The sequence below is a fragment of the Oncorhynchus nerka genome, linkage group LG1, assembly GCF_034236695.1.
Source record: "Oncorhynchus nerka isolate Pitt River linkage group LG1, Oner_Uvic_2.0, whole genome shotgun sequence".
Taxonomy (NCBI): domain Eukaryota; kingdom Metazoa; phylum Chordata; class Actinopteri; order Salmoniformes; family Salmonidae; genus Oncorhynchus; species Oncorhynchus nerka.
In genome coordinates, this window is record NC_088396.1 from 1,965,748 (window position 1) to 1,983,277 (window position 17,530).

General features: G+C 42.6%; 1 protein-coding gene across 8 annotated transcripts in view; it reads right to left on the minus strand.

The window, feature by feature from the left end:
• Positions 1-17,530, minus strand: part of obsl1b (obscurin like cytoskeletal adaptor 1b) — an 83,450-nt gene that overhangs the window by 29,988 nt on the left and 35,932 nt on the right. For 7 of the 8 annotated variants that reach the window (XM_029663491.2, XM_065023637.1, XM_029663186.2 and 4 more), the window contains 6 exons: positions 15,578-15,853; positions 15,188-15,457; positions 14,816-15,082; positions 10,188-10,460; positions 8,768-9,034; positions 7,007-7,273 (listed from right to left, as the gene is read on the minus strand). In XM_029663491.2, coding sequence (XP_029519351.2) covers positions 7,007-7,273; positions 8,768-9,034; positions 10,188-10,460; positions 14,816-15,082; positions 15,188-15,457; positions 15,578-15,853 — 1,620 coding nt within the window. The remainder of the gene's footprint in view (positions 1-7,006; positions 7,274-8,767; positions 9,035-10,187; positions 10,461-14,815; positions 15,083-15,187; positions 15,458-15,577; positions 15,854-17,530) is intronic. The other variant, XM_065023593.1, reaches the window with a different exon arrangement.

Consider the following 17,530-nt stretch of genomic DNA (forward strand, 5'->3'; position numbering starts at 1 on the left):
CCCGTTCCATGATCTCGCCATCACGGTTGACAACTCCATTGTGTCCTCCTCCCAGAGCGCTAAGAACCTTGGCGTGATCCTGGACAACACCCTGTCGTTCTCAACTAACATCAAGGCGATGACCCGTTCCTGTAGGTTCATGCTCTACAACATCCGCAGAGTACGACCCTGCCTCACACAGGAAGCGGCGCAGGTCCTAATCCAGGCACTTGTCATCTCCCGTCTGGATTACTGCAACTCGCTGTTGGCTGGGCTCCCTGCCTGTGCCATTAAACCCTACAACTCATCCAGAACGCCGCAGCCCGTCTGGTGTTCAACCTTCCCAAGTTCTCTCACGTCACCCCGCTCCTCCGCTCTCTCCACTGGCTTCCAGTTGAAGCTCGCATCCGCTACAAGACCATGGTGCTTGCCTACGGAGCTGTGAGGGGAACGGCACCTCAGTACCTCCAGGCTCTGATCAGGCCCTACACCCAAACAAGGGCACTGCGTTCATCCACCTCTGGCCTGCTCGCCTCCCTACCACTGAGGAAGTACAGTTCCCGCTCAGCCCAGTCAAAACTGTTCGCTGCTCTGGCCCCCCAATGGTGGAACAAACTCCCTCACGACGCCAGGACAGCGGAGTCAATCACCACCTTCCGGAGACACCTGAAACCCCACCTCTTTAAGGAATACCTAGGATAGGATAAAGTAATCCCTCTCACCCCCCTTAAAAGATTTAGATGCACTACTGTTCCACTGGATGTCATAAGGTGAATGCACCAATTTGTAAGTCGCTCTGGATAAGAGCGTCTGCTAAATGACTTAAATGTAAATGTAAAAGTGTGGGTTTAGTCCATTGTTTCGCAGTCTTTGGCTCGTCTGCTGCTTTGCCCTGGTTTCCTGAACCATATTGTGGCTCGCATGTCATATTGCAGGGTATAGAGTCAAAAACCGCACCTGTACCATTACACTGGGTCCACTTAGTGTCAGACTTGGTATCAGGACATTTTCTTGTTGGTGTAGTGTCTATACACTGCCAGTAAAAGAAGTCACAACTAGGGAAGAAGTCCATACTAGGGAACGATATCACTGGTGGTAACGTCACTCCTGTGTTAGAGGTAGTAGACAAGCCAGAAATCAAAACTACAGATGATAAGTTGGTTCAAGCATTTCCCCATGTTTTTCCTGCATGTGTGTTAACGAGGGCACAATCTCACAAGCTGGGAGATGTGGATTTAACTAGTTCCATGTTTGAGAATGTTGAAGTAGAAGGCAATGCACCGAGTATTCCTTCTTGCTGGGCCGATGGTTTTTACCCCCGTAAAAACTAAGGCAGGGAAAAGCGAAATCGCACCCCAATTACATGAAATTCTTTTGTCTGTCACCCCCGAGAAGTTGATTGCATGTCAAAAGGGAGACACCAGTCTTCGCAAGTGTTTTGCTTTGGTAATTTCCATTGAGGAAGCTAAAACTAGGGAGACCGCCTACTTATGGAAGCAGGAGTTTTGATGCGTAAACGAGCAGCTCATAACACAGTTAGTGACTGGAGTAAAGTGTGTCAAGTGGCTGTTCCTACACCATTCCGACAACAGGTGCTGTCATTCGCCCATGACCAGGCGTGGTCCGGACATTTGGGGATCATGAAGACTTATAACCGAGTCCTTTGACATTTTTTCTGGCCAGGTTTGAAGTCTGACGTGGTCCAATTTTGTAAAACATGTCATGTATGTCAACTCACTGGGAAAGCGAACCAAACAGTTCCTGGTGCCCCGCTCTGCCCGATTCCTGTGGTGGGGGAACACTTTGAACGCATGATAATCGATTGTGTAGGTCCGTTGCAGAAAAACAGGTCAGGTAACCAGTAGTTACGAACAATAATGTGCAGTGCTACTCGATACCCAGAGGCTATCCCTCTCCGTAATATAACGGCTAAGGCTGTGGTGAAGGCAATAGTGAAGTTCTTTACGTTTGGACTCCCAAAAGTAATCCAAACTGATCATGGAACCAACTTTATGTGAAAACTGTTCTCAAATGTGTTAAAGAAGCTGTATTTCCCATCAGGTCTCCAGTCCGTATCATCCGGAGAATCAAGTGGCCCTCGAACGCTGGAATCAGACGCTAAAGACGATGCTACGCAAGTATTGCATGGACACCAGTACCGATTGGGGTGAGGGGGTGCCCTTTGTCCTATTTGCTATCAGGGAAACAATACAAGAGCCCTGGGGGTTAGCCCTGTTGACCTTGTGTTTGGACACAACCCATGAGGTCCGCTAAAAGTTTTGAAGAAGCATATCATATCTCCTACACTCAGTAGCGCCACTAAATGTGTTGGATTATGTCAGTAAGATGTGGGAGAGACTGCATGCCGCATGTGTGTTTGCCCAAAAGTCTCTCTCATCATCTCAAAAACGCATTAAGTTACATTATGACAAAGAAAATGTTGGCCGTTCTTATGCACCAGGGGATCAAGTTTTAGTTTTTTTGCAAATCCCTGGCTCATCTCTGTCGGCACGTTTTTCTGGGCCATATCTTGTGGAAAAGGAACTCAGTGACACCAATTATGTGATAAAGAACCCAGATCCTAGGCATTCTTCCCATGTGTGTCATCTTAACATGCTGAAAGCATATTATAAGTTTGACTCTCCAGACAGCTCTTCAGGTAAGCTGGTCCAGCCCATCTCCAGTGTGGTTGTTGTGGTGCTGAAGCCTGGCTGGGACCTAGAGGAATATAAGGAGGACGGGTTGGAGTAACGCCATACTTTTATGTAATTCGGAGATGCTGAAAAAGTTACCCTCTCAAATGGAACATTTGGATAAAGATCAAACTAATGATCTTATCCTATTGATAAATAGTTTTCTCAATGTGTTTCAGGACATTCCAGGTTGCACGTCCATCTTGGAACGTGACGTGGACGTGGGGAACACTGCTCCTATACGTCAGGATCCGTATCGGGTTAACGCTAAGAAAAGGGAGGTAATGAAAAGTGAGGTAGCTTATTTATTACAGAATGACATGACAAAACCCAGTAACAGCTCCTGGAGTTCCCTGTGTATTCTTGTTCCTAAGCCTGACGGTACGTTCCGCTTATGTATGAACTATCGTCGCGTGAATGCCATTACAAAGTCTGATTCTTTTCCTCTACCTCACTTAGATGTCTGCATTGATATAATTGGCTCTGCTGCTTAAGTTAGTAAGTTAGATTTGATAAAAGGTTGACAGGTGCCTCTGACCTCTCGAGCTTTTGACATCTCGGCTTTCGTTACGCCTGATAACTTCGTACAATACACTGTGATGCCCTTTGGAATGTGTAATGCACCTGCTACTTTTCTGCACCTAGTTAACATTGTGTTCGCGGATGTGCCAAATTGTACTGCTTACCTTGACGATGTGGAGATTAATTTGTCTATTTGGTCTGATCATCTCGCCACCTTTAAGTATGTTTCAGTGGTTGGAGAATGCTTCTTTAACCATCAAATTGGCCAAGTGTGAGTTTGGGAAGGCTTCCGTGACTTACTTAGAGAAGCAAGTGAGACGAGGTCAAGGGCGCCGAGTAACTGGCAAAGTGGAAGCAATTGTTGCTTTTCCTGCTCCCACAACTCGCCGCCAGTTGCACAGATTCCTGGGGATGGTAGGGTACTATCGTACGTTCTGTAAGAATGTTTCGGTAGTAGCTCCCCTTACATCTCTGCTCAGTCCCAAAGTACCATTTAAGTGGTCCCAGGACTGTAACTATGCTTTTGAGTCCGCCAAAGCGCTACTTTGTAATGCTCCAGTGCTTGCCGCCCCAACTTTGACGAACCTTTTAAGTTGGAGGTAGACGCTAGTATAGTGGGGGTGGGTGCGGTTCTCTTGCAGGAAGATGAAGAGGGAGTGGATCGGCCCGTCAGTTTCTTCTCCCGTAAGTTCAACTCGTGTCAGTCAAGGTACTCCACCATTGAACAAGAGACACTGGCTTTATTGCTAGCCTTACAGTTTTTGCGAGGTATATGTGGGCTCCAGTGCCTTGCCTGTACTTGTCTTCACGGACCAAAATCCTTTGGTGTTTTTGAAGCAAATGTACAATCAGAATCGCCTCCTTATGTGCTGGACTCTGATTGTACAAGGATGCAATATACAGATTAACTATGTGAATGGTTCGGCGAATGTGATCGCCAAAGCATTATCACGGGTTTAGTAACTGGGGATGCGTGTTGGTTTTTGTTAATGCAAACTGGAAGTTTGCAGGTTTTGGGGTGGGCGTGTTACGTTCCCCAGTTTCTGTGTTGTGGTTTTGTGTATGTATGTGTGTATTTCAGGAAATGGCTTCCTGGATTCCCCCAAGCAACTGCTTGGTCGGCCCCATTGCAGATTGGAGCTCTGATCCCGCCCTCTCGTTAGGGGATACAGCTGTCGGCAATTACCGACTCCTGCGGCAGCTTGAAAAGCCAGTGTTCATTTACATTTACATTTACGTCATTTAGCAGACGCTCTTATCCAGAGCGACTTACAAATTGGTGCGTTCACCTTATGACATCCAGTGGAACTGCCACTTTACAATAGTGCATCTAAATCTTTTAAGGGGGGGGGGGGGGAAGGATTACTTTATCCTATCCTAGGTATTCCTTAAAGAGGTGTTCCTTTGTTAGGAGAGAGAGCTTCTTGGATGTCCTGTGTGGTTGTTGCGCAGAGACAGGTTTTGTTAAGTATTTTGTAGCCGCTACTTTGAGGTATGTGTGTGCAATTGGACTCAGTGTTTTTGATTATTGAAATGGTTCACTTTAAGATTGTTTTATTTTTATTTTTTTCCTGGGGGGAAGGGGAAGACAACTTGGGAGTGCTTAGACAAGAGGCCTGCAGGCATACATATACCCGTAGTATGTACTCTGTCTATGCACACTAGGTAAGATCTGGTCGGACCACCCCCTGTATTTTGGTTATTGCGTCAGGTGGTGTTAAGGTAGGCAGGTAAGGTAGGAGAGACAGGACCTCTATACCAGGCGGTGTCAGAGGAAGGCTGTAAAGATTGTCAAGGACACCAGCCACCCTAGTCATAGACTTTTCTCTCTGCTACCACATGGCAAGCGGTACCAGAGCGCCAAGTCTAGGTCAAAAAGGCTTCTTAACAGCTTCTACCCCCAAGCCATAAGACTCCTGAACAGCTAATAAAATGGCAACCGAGACTATTTGCATTGTCCCCTCCCCCTCTTTTGCGCTGCTGATACTCTGTTTATTATCTATGCATAGTCACTTTAACTCTACCTACATGTACATATTGCCTTGACTAACCCCTATATATTACCCCCTATATATAGCCTCGCTACTGTTATTTTACTGCTGCTCTTTAATTATTTGTTATTTACATTTTTTACTTAACACTTATTTTTTTATTGCATTGTTGGTTAAGAGCTTGTAAGTAAGCATTTCACTGTAAGGTCTACACCTTTTTGTATTCGGCGCATGTGACAAATAAAATTTGATTTGATTATGGTTGCTGTCCTTTCAGAATCACGAACCTGTCACACACACTGAAGGCCTATAGGTTTGACACTGTGCAAAATTGCCTGTAATAGATATAAAAGCTGATATTAATGTTTCAAGAAAGGAGTATATATATTTGGCCTGGCGAAGTGGTTTTATGTGCTGAATGAATGGAAGGTGATAATTATGAGTTTTTTCGGCTGGTCGGGAAGAAATTAGGAGACCTCACTTTCCGAGACCGAGTCAAAACCGAGTACAAATGTATCCTACACAACACCAAGACAAAACCAGTCTTGAGTACTACAATACTGGTATGAGTTTTTATTTTATTTATCTAACCTTTATTTAACTAGGCAAGTAAAGTTAAGAAGAACAAATTCTTATTTACATTGACAGCCTACCCCAGCAAAAGCTTAACCCAGACATCACTGGGCCAATTGTGCACCACCATATGTGATACAGCCTGGAATTGAACCAGGGTCTGTAGTGATGCCTCTAGCACTGAGATGCACTGACTTAGACTGCTGCGCCAGTCAGGAGCCCATGAGTTAACAGAATATGAACTTTTAACAGTGAGATTTTCACTGGACAGTTACTTTAATATCACTTTGCTTTTGTTGCTCTCATACTGAAAGTATTTCCTCAAACCTTTAAATTGTAACTCATTTGTTTGAGATCCAAGTTGATTCATACAGTGCTGTTTTACCAGTATGAATCATTTGAAAAGTGAAAGTGCTCTCCCGCTAACTTAAAACTTCAACTACAATGTCCTCTGACAGTTAACAAGCCAAACTGAACGCCTGACACAAATTTGGGAGCACTATACTTACAGTACACACGCTCTGCACCACGACATGATCAGTACAATAGCCTGTGTTTTAGTGTTAAGACATGTTTGGTATGGCAACTGAACTACTTACTGGGATGACATTTTAATCCAATTGTCATCCTTGATTTCAGAACCCTGGCTCAATTGGATGGGACGTATCGAGTGACTCTGTATAAGGGAGAGATTACTTTACAGTGTGAGGTTACGTTAGGGAGTGACTGAAAAGACCAAGCAACCTACTTGCGATGTATAGTACGTGGCTATTTTGTATTTGTAACATGAGGCGCAGTAAGAACGGTAGCAGAGCAGTCACTCCATTTCTTTATCATGCCGTCGCTTATTCTGACATAGACAAAACAAACTTGTCATTAAGCCTTACAAGCCCTGGCTGGCCGACCCCAGTGGAGTAGACAACACGAGAATTCAGGCTTTCCTAGAATTGTATATGACACATCGGCATCAAAAGCTTTGGTGTCAAATACATATTCTCATTCTGTATTGCATACACACCCTCACACTCTGCTTGTAACACTACTATATAAAGCTGTTGTCTGTAAATCTTTTGCGATAATTGCATTTGATGTAGAAAATGTGTTGTGACATAAAATATTGTTATTTTGAGAACCGATGCTGAATCAGAAAGACACTGCTGTTTGTGTACACTGAATGTGGCCAGGCTGCCCACTCTGACAGCAAAGTAGTGTACTGTTGCTGTCTGACCATCTATGTCCGTGCCCTACCTTTAACAATGAGCCTTGCAGATGATTTCACATTTTCCGCAGATAACACAAATGTGCCTGTGTCGTCCAAGGTGAGGTTGGAGATGGTGAGGCTGTGGACACACCCTTTGGCACTCATGCGCCAGTGGTTGTTGGGTTTTAGCTGGTTCCCATCTTTTAGCCAAGTGGCTTCTACATTGCTGTGAGACAGCTCCACCTCGAAGGATGCTGTTTCACGTTGAATGGTTTGGATGTCAGTGAGTCCTCTCCGAATTGTAATTTTTCTGGCTGTAGGGAGAAAATGGTATTGTAGCCAAAGGCAATAATAACAACAATAATCACTTAATTAGTAAGTTAATCATATAAATCATGTAAATCATCTATAACAGGGGTAGGCAACACTTGTCCTGGAGTGCCTCAGGCACTCACTGAACTGATCAATTAGCTCAGTTGGTCAGGTGTGGTGTCTAGTTGGAATAAAATCCAGCAGTACCTGCGATACTGCAGGAACAGGGTTGCCTACCCCTGATCAATAATTAAATCAACAGATTTACATGTTGCATGTTTGACAGGGACAAACAAAGAAATCATGTGTATGATGCCGTTTTTATATCAGCAGTTGCTTTTACTGTAGCCCGGCCTAGACCCCAAAGAGCAAGCAGAAGCAGAAAACCTCTAGAAGGAAAAACCTAGAGAGGAACTTGGCAAAAAGGGACTCGATATATACTTTTTTTTTTAAAAATATTCTTCCCTTATAGAAGTGTTTTATTCAATCATTTGTTATTTCATGTATTATTTCATCCCTATCCCTCTGCAAATACTACAAATACCAAATCCAAAGGCTATTTCTTAGCATTTATTTTCATGTTTCTTGCATTTTCATATAGAACGTCACTATAACAGAAGTTATGTTACAGTACGTGTGATACAGACAGACAAATAAAACATGTAGCCAGTTGGAATGAAAGAAGCAAGTCTTTTTATCATTCAAAAACAGTACTTTACACCAAAGCCTGTTTCAAATGCATTCCCCAAGGAGAACAAGCATTCATTTCTTAGACTTGATGACAACAAACTCGATTTTGAAGGCCAGTGCATAAATTTAGATGCAATGAGAGGAGATCCAAATTCATAAGCGGTGCCAACAGCAGCCGAAGTCCAGACTTACCCCTTCCCAACCAAGCTGCTGCTGAAAAGACAAGCTCTATCTCACCCGCACCTCACAGCACTAACTCACCCACAAAACAAGTAAGAACAAAAGAGCTACAGTACATCTTAACTATTAGACCCTTTGGGGTTAAAGCAGCCCTTAGACATAGCTCGACTCTGCAATAGTAAGCAAAGAGAACGCTCTCAGAGAGCTGTGCTTGTGTGAATGTAATCCTAGTGCTCGTCTGATAACATCTAATATCTTCAGTGCCAAGCAAAAGGGGCTTAAATAGTTCCTGACGAGTACTTCCTTCTAGCCTCCAAACTGATTCCCCTTTGACACGCTTAATGAAATCATTATGGCTCCAGTGATCCTGTGTCAATACACAAATCTGCTCCCTGAGAACCAGAGGGTGGGCTAGCGGTCTGTCTGTGTGTCACCTGTTTGCAGCCATCACCATGGAGGAACAAGTGCCACCCCGGTCCCATTCGTTCAAATTACTCTTACTCAGTTATTGACGTTGCTCCAAAAGCAACAACGGCAACAACAGGGGCAGCGTGCGAAAGCGATGTTGCCGGCAACGGAGGTAAACAAACAACAACAGCGCATAGTGACAACACGTGCGCACTCACGTTCCACGATGAGTTGGGCTTGCGTGCGGTCGTGGAGAGTTTCGCAACTGTAGGTGCCCCGGTCAGAAAGGGCGAGCTTGTGGATGGTGAGGCTCCGTCGCCGGCACTTTTGCTTCAGGGTGAACTTTGGCCCCGGGTGGATGACTACACCCTGCCTCATCCATTGCACCTCTCCAGAGTCGAGACCCACCTCCACCTCCAGGGTAGCTTCCCCGAATTGCTCAGCCACAACGGGCACCATGTTTTTGGTGAACAACACTTGTTGTTCTGAACAGATATACCCACAATTACTGTGTGTGTGTGTGTAAAGCAACTGGTATCACACAAGTATTATATTTGAACTCTAATTGACATTAAACTACATATCCAGACTGCCATACACAAAGTGAAAAAAGAGCGCTTTGTAAGCTACATTATAACTATATAAAGATTCTAATAAAATTATATGATAAACAAACAAAAATGTAGCACAAGTTCTGTTAAGGAGAGGCGGTTCAATCATCTTAATAGTCCTGATTTCCTAAGTGTTGTGGCATGTCTCCGGCACCATTTGTCTCTGTCAGTTACCCCAGGAATCCTAACAGGAGACGCTGCTAAGCGCTAGCCGTCAAAGGCGCCCCTTCAACAATTTGAACTTGCCTGAAGAGGTCATTATTTATTGAAAATATGTTGTGGCATTAAGGAGGCTTTCCAAGAGCACACTGTTGCACTCATTCCCCCAATAGTTATAAAGAGGGAAGGGGAGGCAAGGATGATGAAAGTCATTTTTGTCAAAGCTTACTTCAAAATGACTTCAAGGAATCAACAGTTATATAAAGTTATTGCAAATGTCGAATGACGATTACAATTAAATGTCTCTAAAACATTGACATACACTGTTGTTCAATGGTCTCAACAGCGCAACTACGAGAATCAAGGGAAATTAATACAATTAATAAAAGGTTTGGGGGGAAATTTCAATTTCCTAATTAATCAGGGAAAATAACATCTTGTCAAACTGTAACTATATAATCATAAGAGCACAGTCATGGGGCTACTTATCAATTTAAAGGTGCTCTGTTTGTTGTATGATATTTATATTTTGGTTAGCTTAGAAAAACCTGAAATAGCTTAGCAATACTTTCTTATCTCATCATCATTTAAATAAGACATCCATTGTGTTCAACCTCCAAGAATGAGAATAAGGAAGATGCTGCTGTTTGAAGGGTGACATTCCAAGAAAAACAAGCAACTTTACTAGCTTCAAATGCCATTCTAAAATTATATTTTTATCCCGTGGGATTTTTTTCTTTACTACTACAAATATATCGTTGACATTTAGGTCTATTTGTAGTTGGAATTGTTGCATATAGCACATTTAAAACTGGACCAGAATATCTTGAGTACCAAGCTAGCACAATGTTTACCAATGGTGTCTCACCTTGAACCTGGAGGTTTGCTTCAGACACCAGCCCTTGTGCCTCGGCAGTCACCGTGGCGCAGTCTGAGACCTGGCAGTTGTAAATGCACAACATGTGGCACAGTCCATTACTTGAAATGACAAACCTCTCATCTGGAGCTATAGGCCGGCCGTTCAGGCTCCACACTAGCTGTGTGTCCTCTGGCGAAACCATACACTTAAATGTAGCATCTTCCCCCTCCAGTACAGTGATATTGTGTAGCTCTGCGATAATCTCGACAGTAGGTGGAGGCACTAAGGGATAGAACATGAAAATGAATAATAACACACAGGGTTGATTTGCAATGAATATCATTGAGACACTGTATCATTCTTTCAAATCCTAACATGAGATCCATGCGCTTAACTCACACAACTTCTGCGTTAATCATGCAATGAGAGGTCAATGGGCGATATGAAAACAGTACACAACTTAATTTGTTGCAAAGCGTTGCTTGGAAACGTGTTTACTCTCAAAGGATTTGTCCCATTGAGAGTTAAAGGTCCAATGCAGCTTTTTTTTTTATCTCAGTATCAAAACATTTCTGGGTAACAATTAAGTAGTTTACTGTGATTGTTTACAAATTAAAATGTTTAAAAAAAAAATAAAATAGCTTCTTAGCAAATGGCAATTTGTCATGCAAGAATTTTGCCAGGACTGTCTGGGAGTAAGTAGTCTGAGTGGGGAGGGGAAAACTGAAAATTAGCTGTTATTGGCAGAGAAGTTTGGAACGCACTTTCTTTTTGGTCTATGACCTAATTTACTGTATTTTAATTATCTGTATTGTCTAGATGTTGAATGTTTGCGAAGTCTTGATTGTGGTTGTTTGTAATGTCTTGTTAATTCGTGTTGGACCCCAGGAAGATTAGTTAGCTTGATGGTGTTAGCTAATGGGGACCCTAATAAAAAAATAATAATAATAATAATATCACCATGGAAGGCCAAAACTACATCCCACAAAAACATTTCAGGCAGCTTTTTAAACAGCTCTTACACTAAAGGGGCATTGTCAAAAGTTTCACAATTACACAGTATTATTCCAACCTCATAGTGTGGAAATATATACAGTGCCTTGCGAAAGTATTCGACCCCCTTGAACTTTGAGACCTTTTGCCACATTTCAGGCTTCAAACAAAGATATAAAACTGTATTTTTTGTGAAGAATAAACAACAAGTGGGACACAATCATGAAGTGGAACGACATTTATTGGATATTTCAAACTTTTTTAACAAATCAAAAACTGAAAAATTAAGTTAATACTTTGTAGCGCCACCTTTTGCTGCGATTACAGCTGTAAGTCGCTTGGGGTATGTCTCTATCAGTTTTGCACATCGAGAGACTGAATTTTTTTCCCCATTCCTCCTTGCAAAACAGCTCGAGCTCAGTGAGGTTGGATGGAGAGCATTTGTGAACAGCAGTTTTCAGTTCTTTCCACAGATTCTCGATTGGATTCAGGTCTGGACTTTGACTTGGCCATTCTAACACCTGGATATGTTTATTTTTGAACCATTCCATTGTAGATTTTGCTTTATGTTTTGGATCATTGTCTTGTTGGAAGACAAATCTCCGTCCCAGTCTCAGGTCTTTTGCAGACTCCAGCAGGTTTTCTTCCAGAATGGTCCTGTATTTGGCTCCATCCATCTTCCCATCAATTTTAACCATCTTCCCTGTCCCTGCTGAAGAAAAGCAGGCCCAAACCATAATGCTGCCACCACCATGTTTGACAGTGGGGATGGTGTGTTCAGGGTGATGAGCTGTGTTGCTTTTACACCAAACATAACGTTTTGCATTGTTGCCAAAAAGTTCAATTTTGGTTTCATCTGACCAGAGCACCTTCTTCCACATGTTTGGTGTGTCTCCCAGGTGGCTTGTGGCAAACTTTAAACGACACTTTTTATGGATATCTTTAAGAAATGGCTTTATTCTTGCCACTCTTCCATAAAGGCCAGATTTGTGCAATATACGACTGATTGTTGTCCTATGGACAGAGTCTCCCACCTCAGCTGTAGATCTCTGCAGTTCATCCAGAGTGATCATGGGCCTCTTGGCTGCATCTCTGATCAGTCTTCTCCTTGTATGAGCTGAAAGTTTAGAGGGACGGCCAGGTCTTGGTAGATTTGCAGTGGTCTGATACTCCTTCCATTTCAATATTATCGCTTGCACAGTGCTCCTTGGGATGTTTAAAGATTGGGAAATCTTTTTGTATCCAAATCCGGCTTTAAACTTCTTCACAACAGTATCTCGGACCTGCCTGGTGTGTTCTTTGTTCTTCATGAAGCTCTCTGCGCTTTTAACGGACCTCTGAGACTATCACAGTGCAGGTGCATTTATACTGAGACTTGATTACACACAGGTGGATTGTATTTATCATCATTAGTCATTTAGGTCAACATTGGATCATTCAGAGATCCTCACTGAACTTCTGGAGAGAGTTTGCTGCACTGAAAGTAAAGGGGCTGAATAATTTTGCACGCCCAATTTTTCAGTTTTTGATTTGTTAAAAAAGTTTGAAATATCCAATAAATGTCGTTCCACTTCATGATTGTGTCCCACTTGTTGTTGATTCTTCACAAAAAAAACAGTTTTATATCTTTATGTTTGAAGCCTGAAATGTGGCAAAAGGTCGCAAAGTTCAAGGGGGCCGAATACTTTCGCAAGGCACTGTATATACACAGTACCAGTCAAAAGTTTAGACACACCTACTCTTTCAAAGGTTTTTCTTTATTTTTACTATTTTTAGAATAGTAGACATCAACACTATGAAATAACACATATGGAATTATGTAGTAACCAAAAAAGGGTTAAACAAATCAAATTATATTTTATATTTGAGATTCTTCAGAGTAGCTTTGATGAAAGCGTTGCACACTCTTGGCATTCTTGATGCGGTAGTCACCTGTAATGCATTTCAATTTACAGGTGTGTCTTGTTAAAAGTTAATTTGAGGAATTTCTTTCCTTCTTAATGCGTTTGAGCCAATCAGTTGTGTTCTGACAAGGTAGGGGTGGTATACAGAAGATAGCCCTATTTGGTAAGATACAAAGTCCATATAATGGCAAGAACAGCTCAAAGTTGCCAGCCTCAGAAATTGCACCTAAATAAATGCTTCACAGAGTTCAAGTAACAGACACGTCTCAACATCAACTGTTCAGAGGAGACTGCGTGAATCAGGCCTTCATGGTCAATTGCTGCAAAGAAACAACTACTAAAGTACACCAATAAGAAGAAGAGACTTGCTTGGGCCAAGAAACACGAGCAATGGACATTAGACCAGTGGAAATCTGTCCTTTGGTCTGATGAGTCTAGATTTTAGATTTTTGGTTCCAACTGCTGTGTCTTTGTGAGACGCAGAGTAGGTGAACAGATGATCTCCGCATGTGGGGTTCCCACCATGGAGGAGGAGGAGGAGATGTGATGGTGTGGGGGTGCTTTGTTGGTGAGACTGTCTGTGATTCATTTAGAATTCAAGGCACACTTAACCAGCATGGCTACCACAGCATTCTGCAGCGATACACCATCCCATCTGGTTTGCTTTTAGTGGGACTATCATTTGTTTTTCAACAGGACAATGACCCAACCCACCTCCAGGCTGTTTAAGGGCTATTTGACCAAGAAAGAGAGTGATGGAGTGTAGCATCAGATGACCTGGCCTCCACAATCGCCTGACCTCAACCCAATTGAGATGGTTTGGAGTAGGACTGTAGAGTGAAAGAAAAGCAGCTAACAAGCGCTCAGCATACTGTATGTGGGAACTCCTTCAAGACTGTTGGAAAAGCATTCCAGGTGAAGCTGGTTGAGAGAACGCCAAGAGTCTGCAAAGCTGTCATCAAGGCAAAGGCTGGCTACTTTGAAGAATCTCAAATATAAAATATATTTAGATTTGTTTAACCCTTATTTGGTTACTACATGATTCCATATGTGTTATTTCATAGTTTTCATGTCTTCACTGTAATTATACAATGTTGGAAATAGTACAAATAAAGAAAAACCCTTGAATGAGTAGGCGTGCAAACTTTTGACTGGTACTGTGTATAAAACATAGGAAAATAATGCTTTTTAACTTCACTGAGCCTTTTACATAATATGAGTCATGCTGGCTTCACATGCTCGTTGGATATAGGAAACTGGAAAGCGGTTAGTCCGACATGATTGTATTCAAGTGCTTTTGGAGTCGCAACAATTCGTCAACCAATAACATTTTGGCTAGCTTTATAAGCATGCTAACATTGCTTATAATAAAGTTAGCTAGCTTGCTTAACATTGACAATATGTTCAGACTAGCTATTTTATACATATTGATGAGGTTGTAATTGACAAAAATTGATTTGTTGTAATCTTTTGGTTGAATAGGTAAAAAAAAAAGGTCAGTGGTGAAATGTCAGGTAACAACATTTTCTCAGTTTCCCACTTGTAATTCCAACTTGGAGGGTCATTCACGTGAAATTCCCACTGGGAACTAGGAGCATCTGATAATTCCGATAGCACATGAGCATGGCATTAGACATGCACTGACATTAAAAACTAAGTTTGATTTATATCATTATCACCCAATAATGTTAATTTAGTTATTTCAAATATTAGCATAACCGTATCTGCCCATATCCTTACTTTCTACGCCGACAGTGGCAAAAGTCTTATCGTCTGTGGATTCACAGGCATATTCCCCAGCATTGTCTAGCATTAGCTGGTGGATAGTGATGCTTCGCTCCCGACCCTGTGCCCTTATCGTATGTTGACGGCTGGGCTTAATCTCCTGGCCATCTTTGAGCCACTGAACATCTCCTTTAGGTTTGTTGACCTCACACCTCAGGGTAAGGGTACTGTCCTTCAGGGCTACGATATTCTGCAGAGGTCTGGAGAATTTCACTTTCATTTCTAGCAAAACAAGTTTAATAATCAGTTTTCCAGTTATGGCAGCATAAATACTGTGTTTAACTATGTTAAACCTTATTCTTAGGCATTTTGTCCAAAAAATCTTACCTTTGACCTGGACAATGAAATACATTTCATCCGTGTTGATGTTACAGACAAACCCTCCACTATCTGATAGTTTCAGGGGGTTGATGGTGAGGGTGTGCATTTTACCCACACTGGAGATGTGAATATTATCCCCATTCAATAGTTCACCATCTTTAAGCCATCGCACATAGGCTTGCTCCCGGTTCACCATGGCACACAGTGTCACACTTTCATTTTCGTAGCCAGAGATGGTGGTTCTGGCTTGTTTGTTCACAAACTGGACTGGGGGCTCTGAGGAGTAAAACATAATTTGAACATGGCATCTTGTGACTTTTATGTTTATTGTCATGTCAATAACATAGGTATGTTTTTGTAATTTATTACATGCATTGAAAATGTAAACACTTTTACCTTGGACCTCAACTATGGTTACCATTTTGTCATTGATGGCATCCAATATGTACTCTCCAGAGTCCGAGGGCTGAAGTCCTGACAAAACAAGTTTCCTGGTGGCACCGTCACTGTCTATGTGAGTGCGAGCATCTGAACTCAGTAACTTTCCATTCCAAAGCCACTGGACAGTGGCATTCGGACAAGATATCTCACACTCCAAGATGAGTTTGTCGCCTGCGACCAGGCTATGATGTTCTGGGTTACCCGAGTTGCCAATGATGGTCACAGGGGGTTCTAAGGAGAAAAACAACAGTCTTATTTTATTACCACTTTAATTAAATTGAAATCTCCCAATTTTTCTATTTCATATTCATCATCTCCGGCCCCACCCCAACATCAACACGTGAAAATGACTGCACTCTACGTTTTGTAATAAACCACATGAAACAAAAGTGTTTCTGGATGATGTAGGAAGCACTTGTTTTCTGGTCAGCATCAAGTGATTTTAACCTGTTCAGAATAAAGGTTCAAACCTGTTTGGCTATGCCTGGATAAGATCATTTCCTAAAGAGTGCCATGAACAACACCTAGCTCTGATCTGATCTTCACATTTCAGGTTAATCTATTTATGAGATGTAGTCACTTTTCACCACTTTACTAGCAAATAGTACAAATATGATAAATTATGAAAATGTGATGATCTCATATGCTATGAACAGAAAAGAAGGCTGAATAGGGTCTTAAATATTTTCTAAATCATGTAAGTACACTAGATTACCAAACGTATGTGGACACCTGCTCTTTCGAACATCTCATTTCAAAATCATGGGCATTACTATGGAGTTGGTCCCCCCTTTGCTGCTATAACAGCCTCCACTCTTCTGGGAAGGCTTTCCACTAGATGTTGGAACATTGCTGCAGGGATTTGTTTCCATTCAGACACAAGAGCATAAGTGAGGGCAGGTACTGATATTGGGCGATTAGGCCTGGCTCTCAGTCGCCGTTCCAATACATCCCAAAGGTGTCCGATGGGGATGAGGTCAGGGCTCTGTGCAGGCCAGTCAATTTCTTCCACACCGATCTCGACAAACAATTTCTGTATGGACTTCACTTTGTGCACGGGGGTAATGTCATGCTAAACAAGGAAAGGGCCTTCCCCAAACTGTTGCCACAAATTGGAAGCACAGAATCATCTAGAATGTATTTGTATGCTGTAGCTTTAAGATTTCCCTTCACCGGAACTAAGAGGCCTAGCCCGAACCATGAAAAAGAGCCCCAGACAATTATTGCTCCTCCACCAAACTTTACAGTTGGCACTATGCATTGTGGGGCAGGTAGCATTCTTCTGGCATCCACCACATCCAGATTCGTCCAGATGGTGAAACGTGATTCATCACTGCAGAGAATGTTTCCACTGCTCCAGAATCCAATGGTGGTGAGCTTTACACCACTCCAGCCGACGCTTGGCATTGCGTATGGTAATCTTAGGCTTGTGTGCAGCTGCTTGGCCATGGAAACCCATTTCATGATGCTCCCGACTATAAAAACAGAGTCGCACACTCCATATTTATAACATCCCAGTAATTTATTGGGTAAAAAAACACCAATGTTTCGGCATCCTTGTGCCTCACACTCAACGTCAACAAAACTAAGGAGATGATTGTGGACTTCAGGAAACAGCAGAGGGAACACCCCCCTATCCACATCGATGGAACAGTAGTGGAGAGGGTAGTAAGTTTTAAGTTCCTCGGCATACACATCACAGACAAACTGAATTGGTCCACTCACACAGACAGCATCGTGAAGAAGGCGCAGCAGCGCCTCTTCAACCTCAGGAGGCTGAAGAAATTCGGCTTGTCACCAAAAGCACTCACAAACTTCTACAGATGCACAATCGAGAGCATCCTGGCGGGCTGTATCACCGCCTGGTATGGCAACTGCTCCGCTCACAACCGTAAGGCTCTCCAGAGG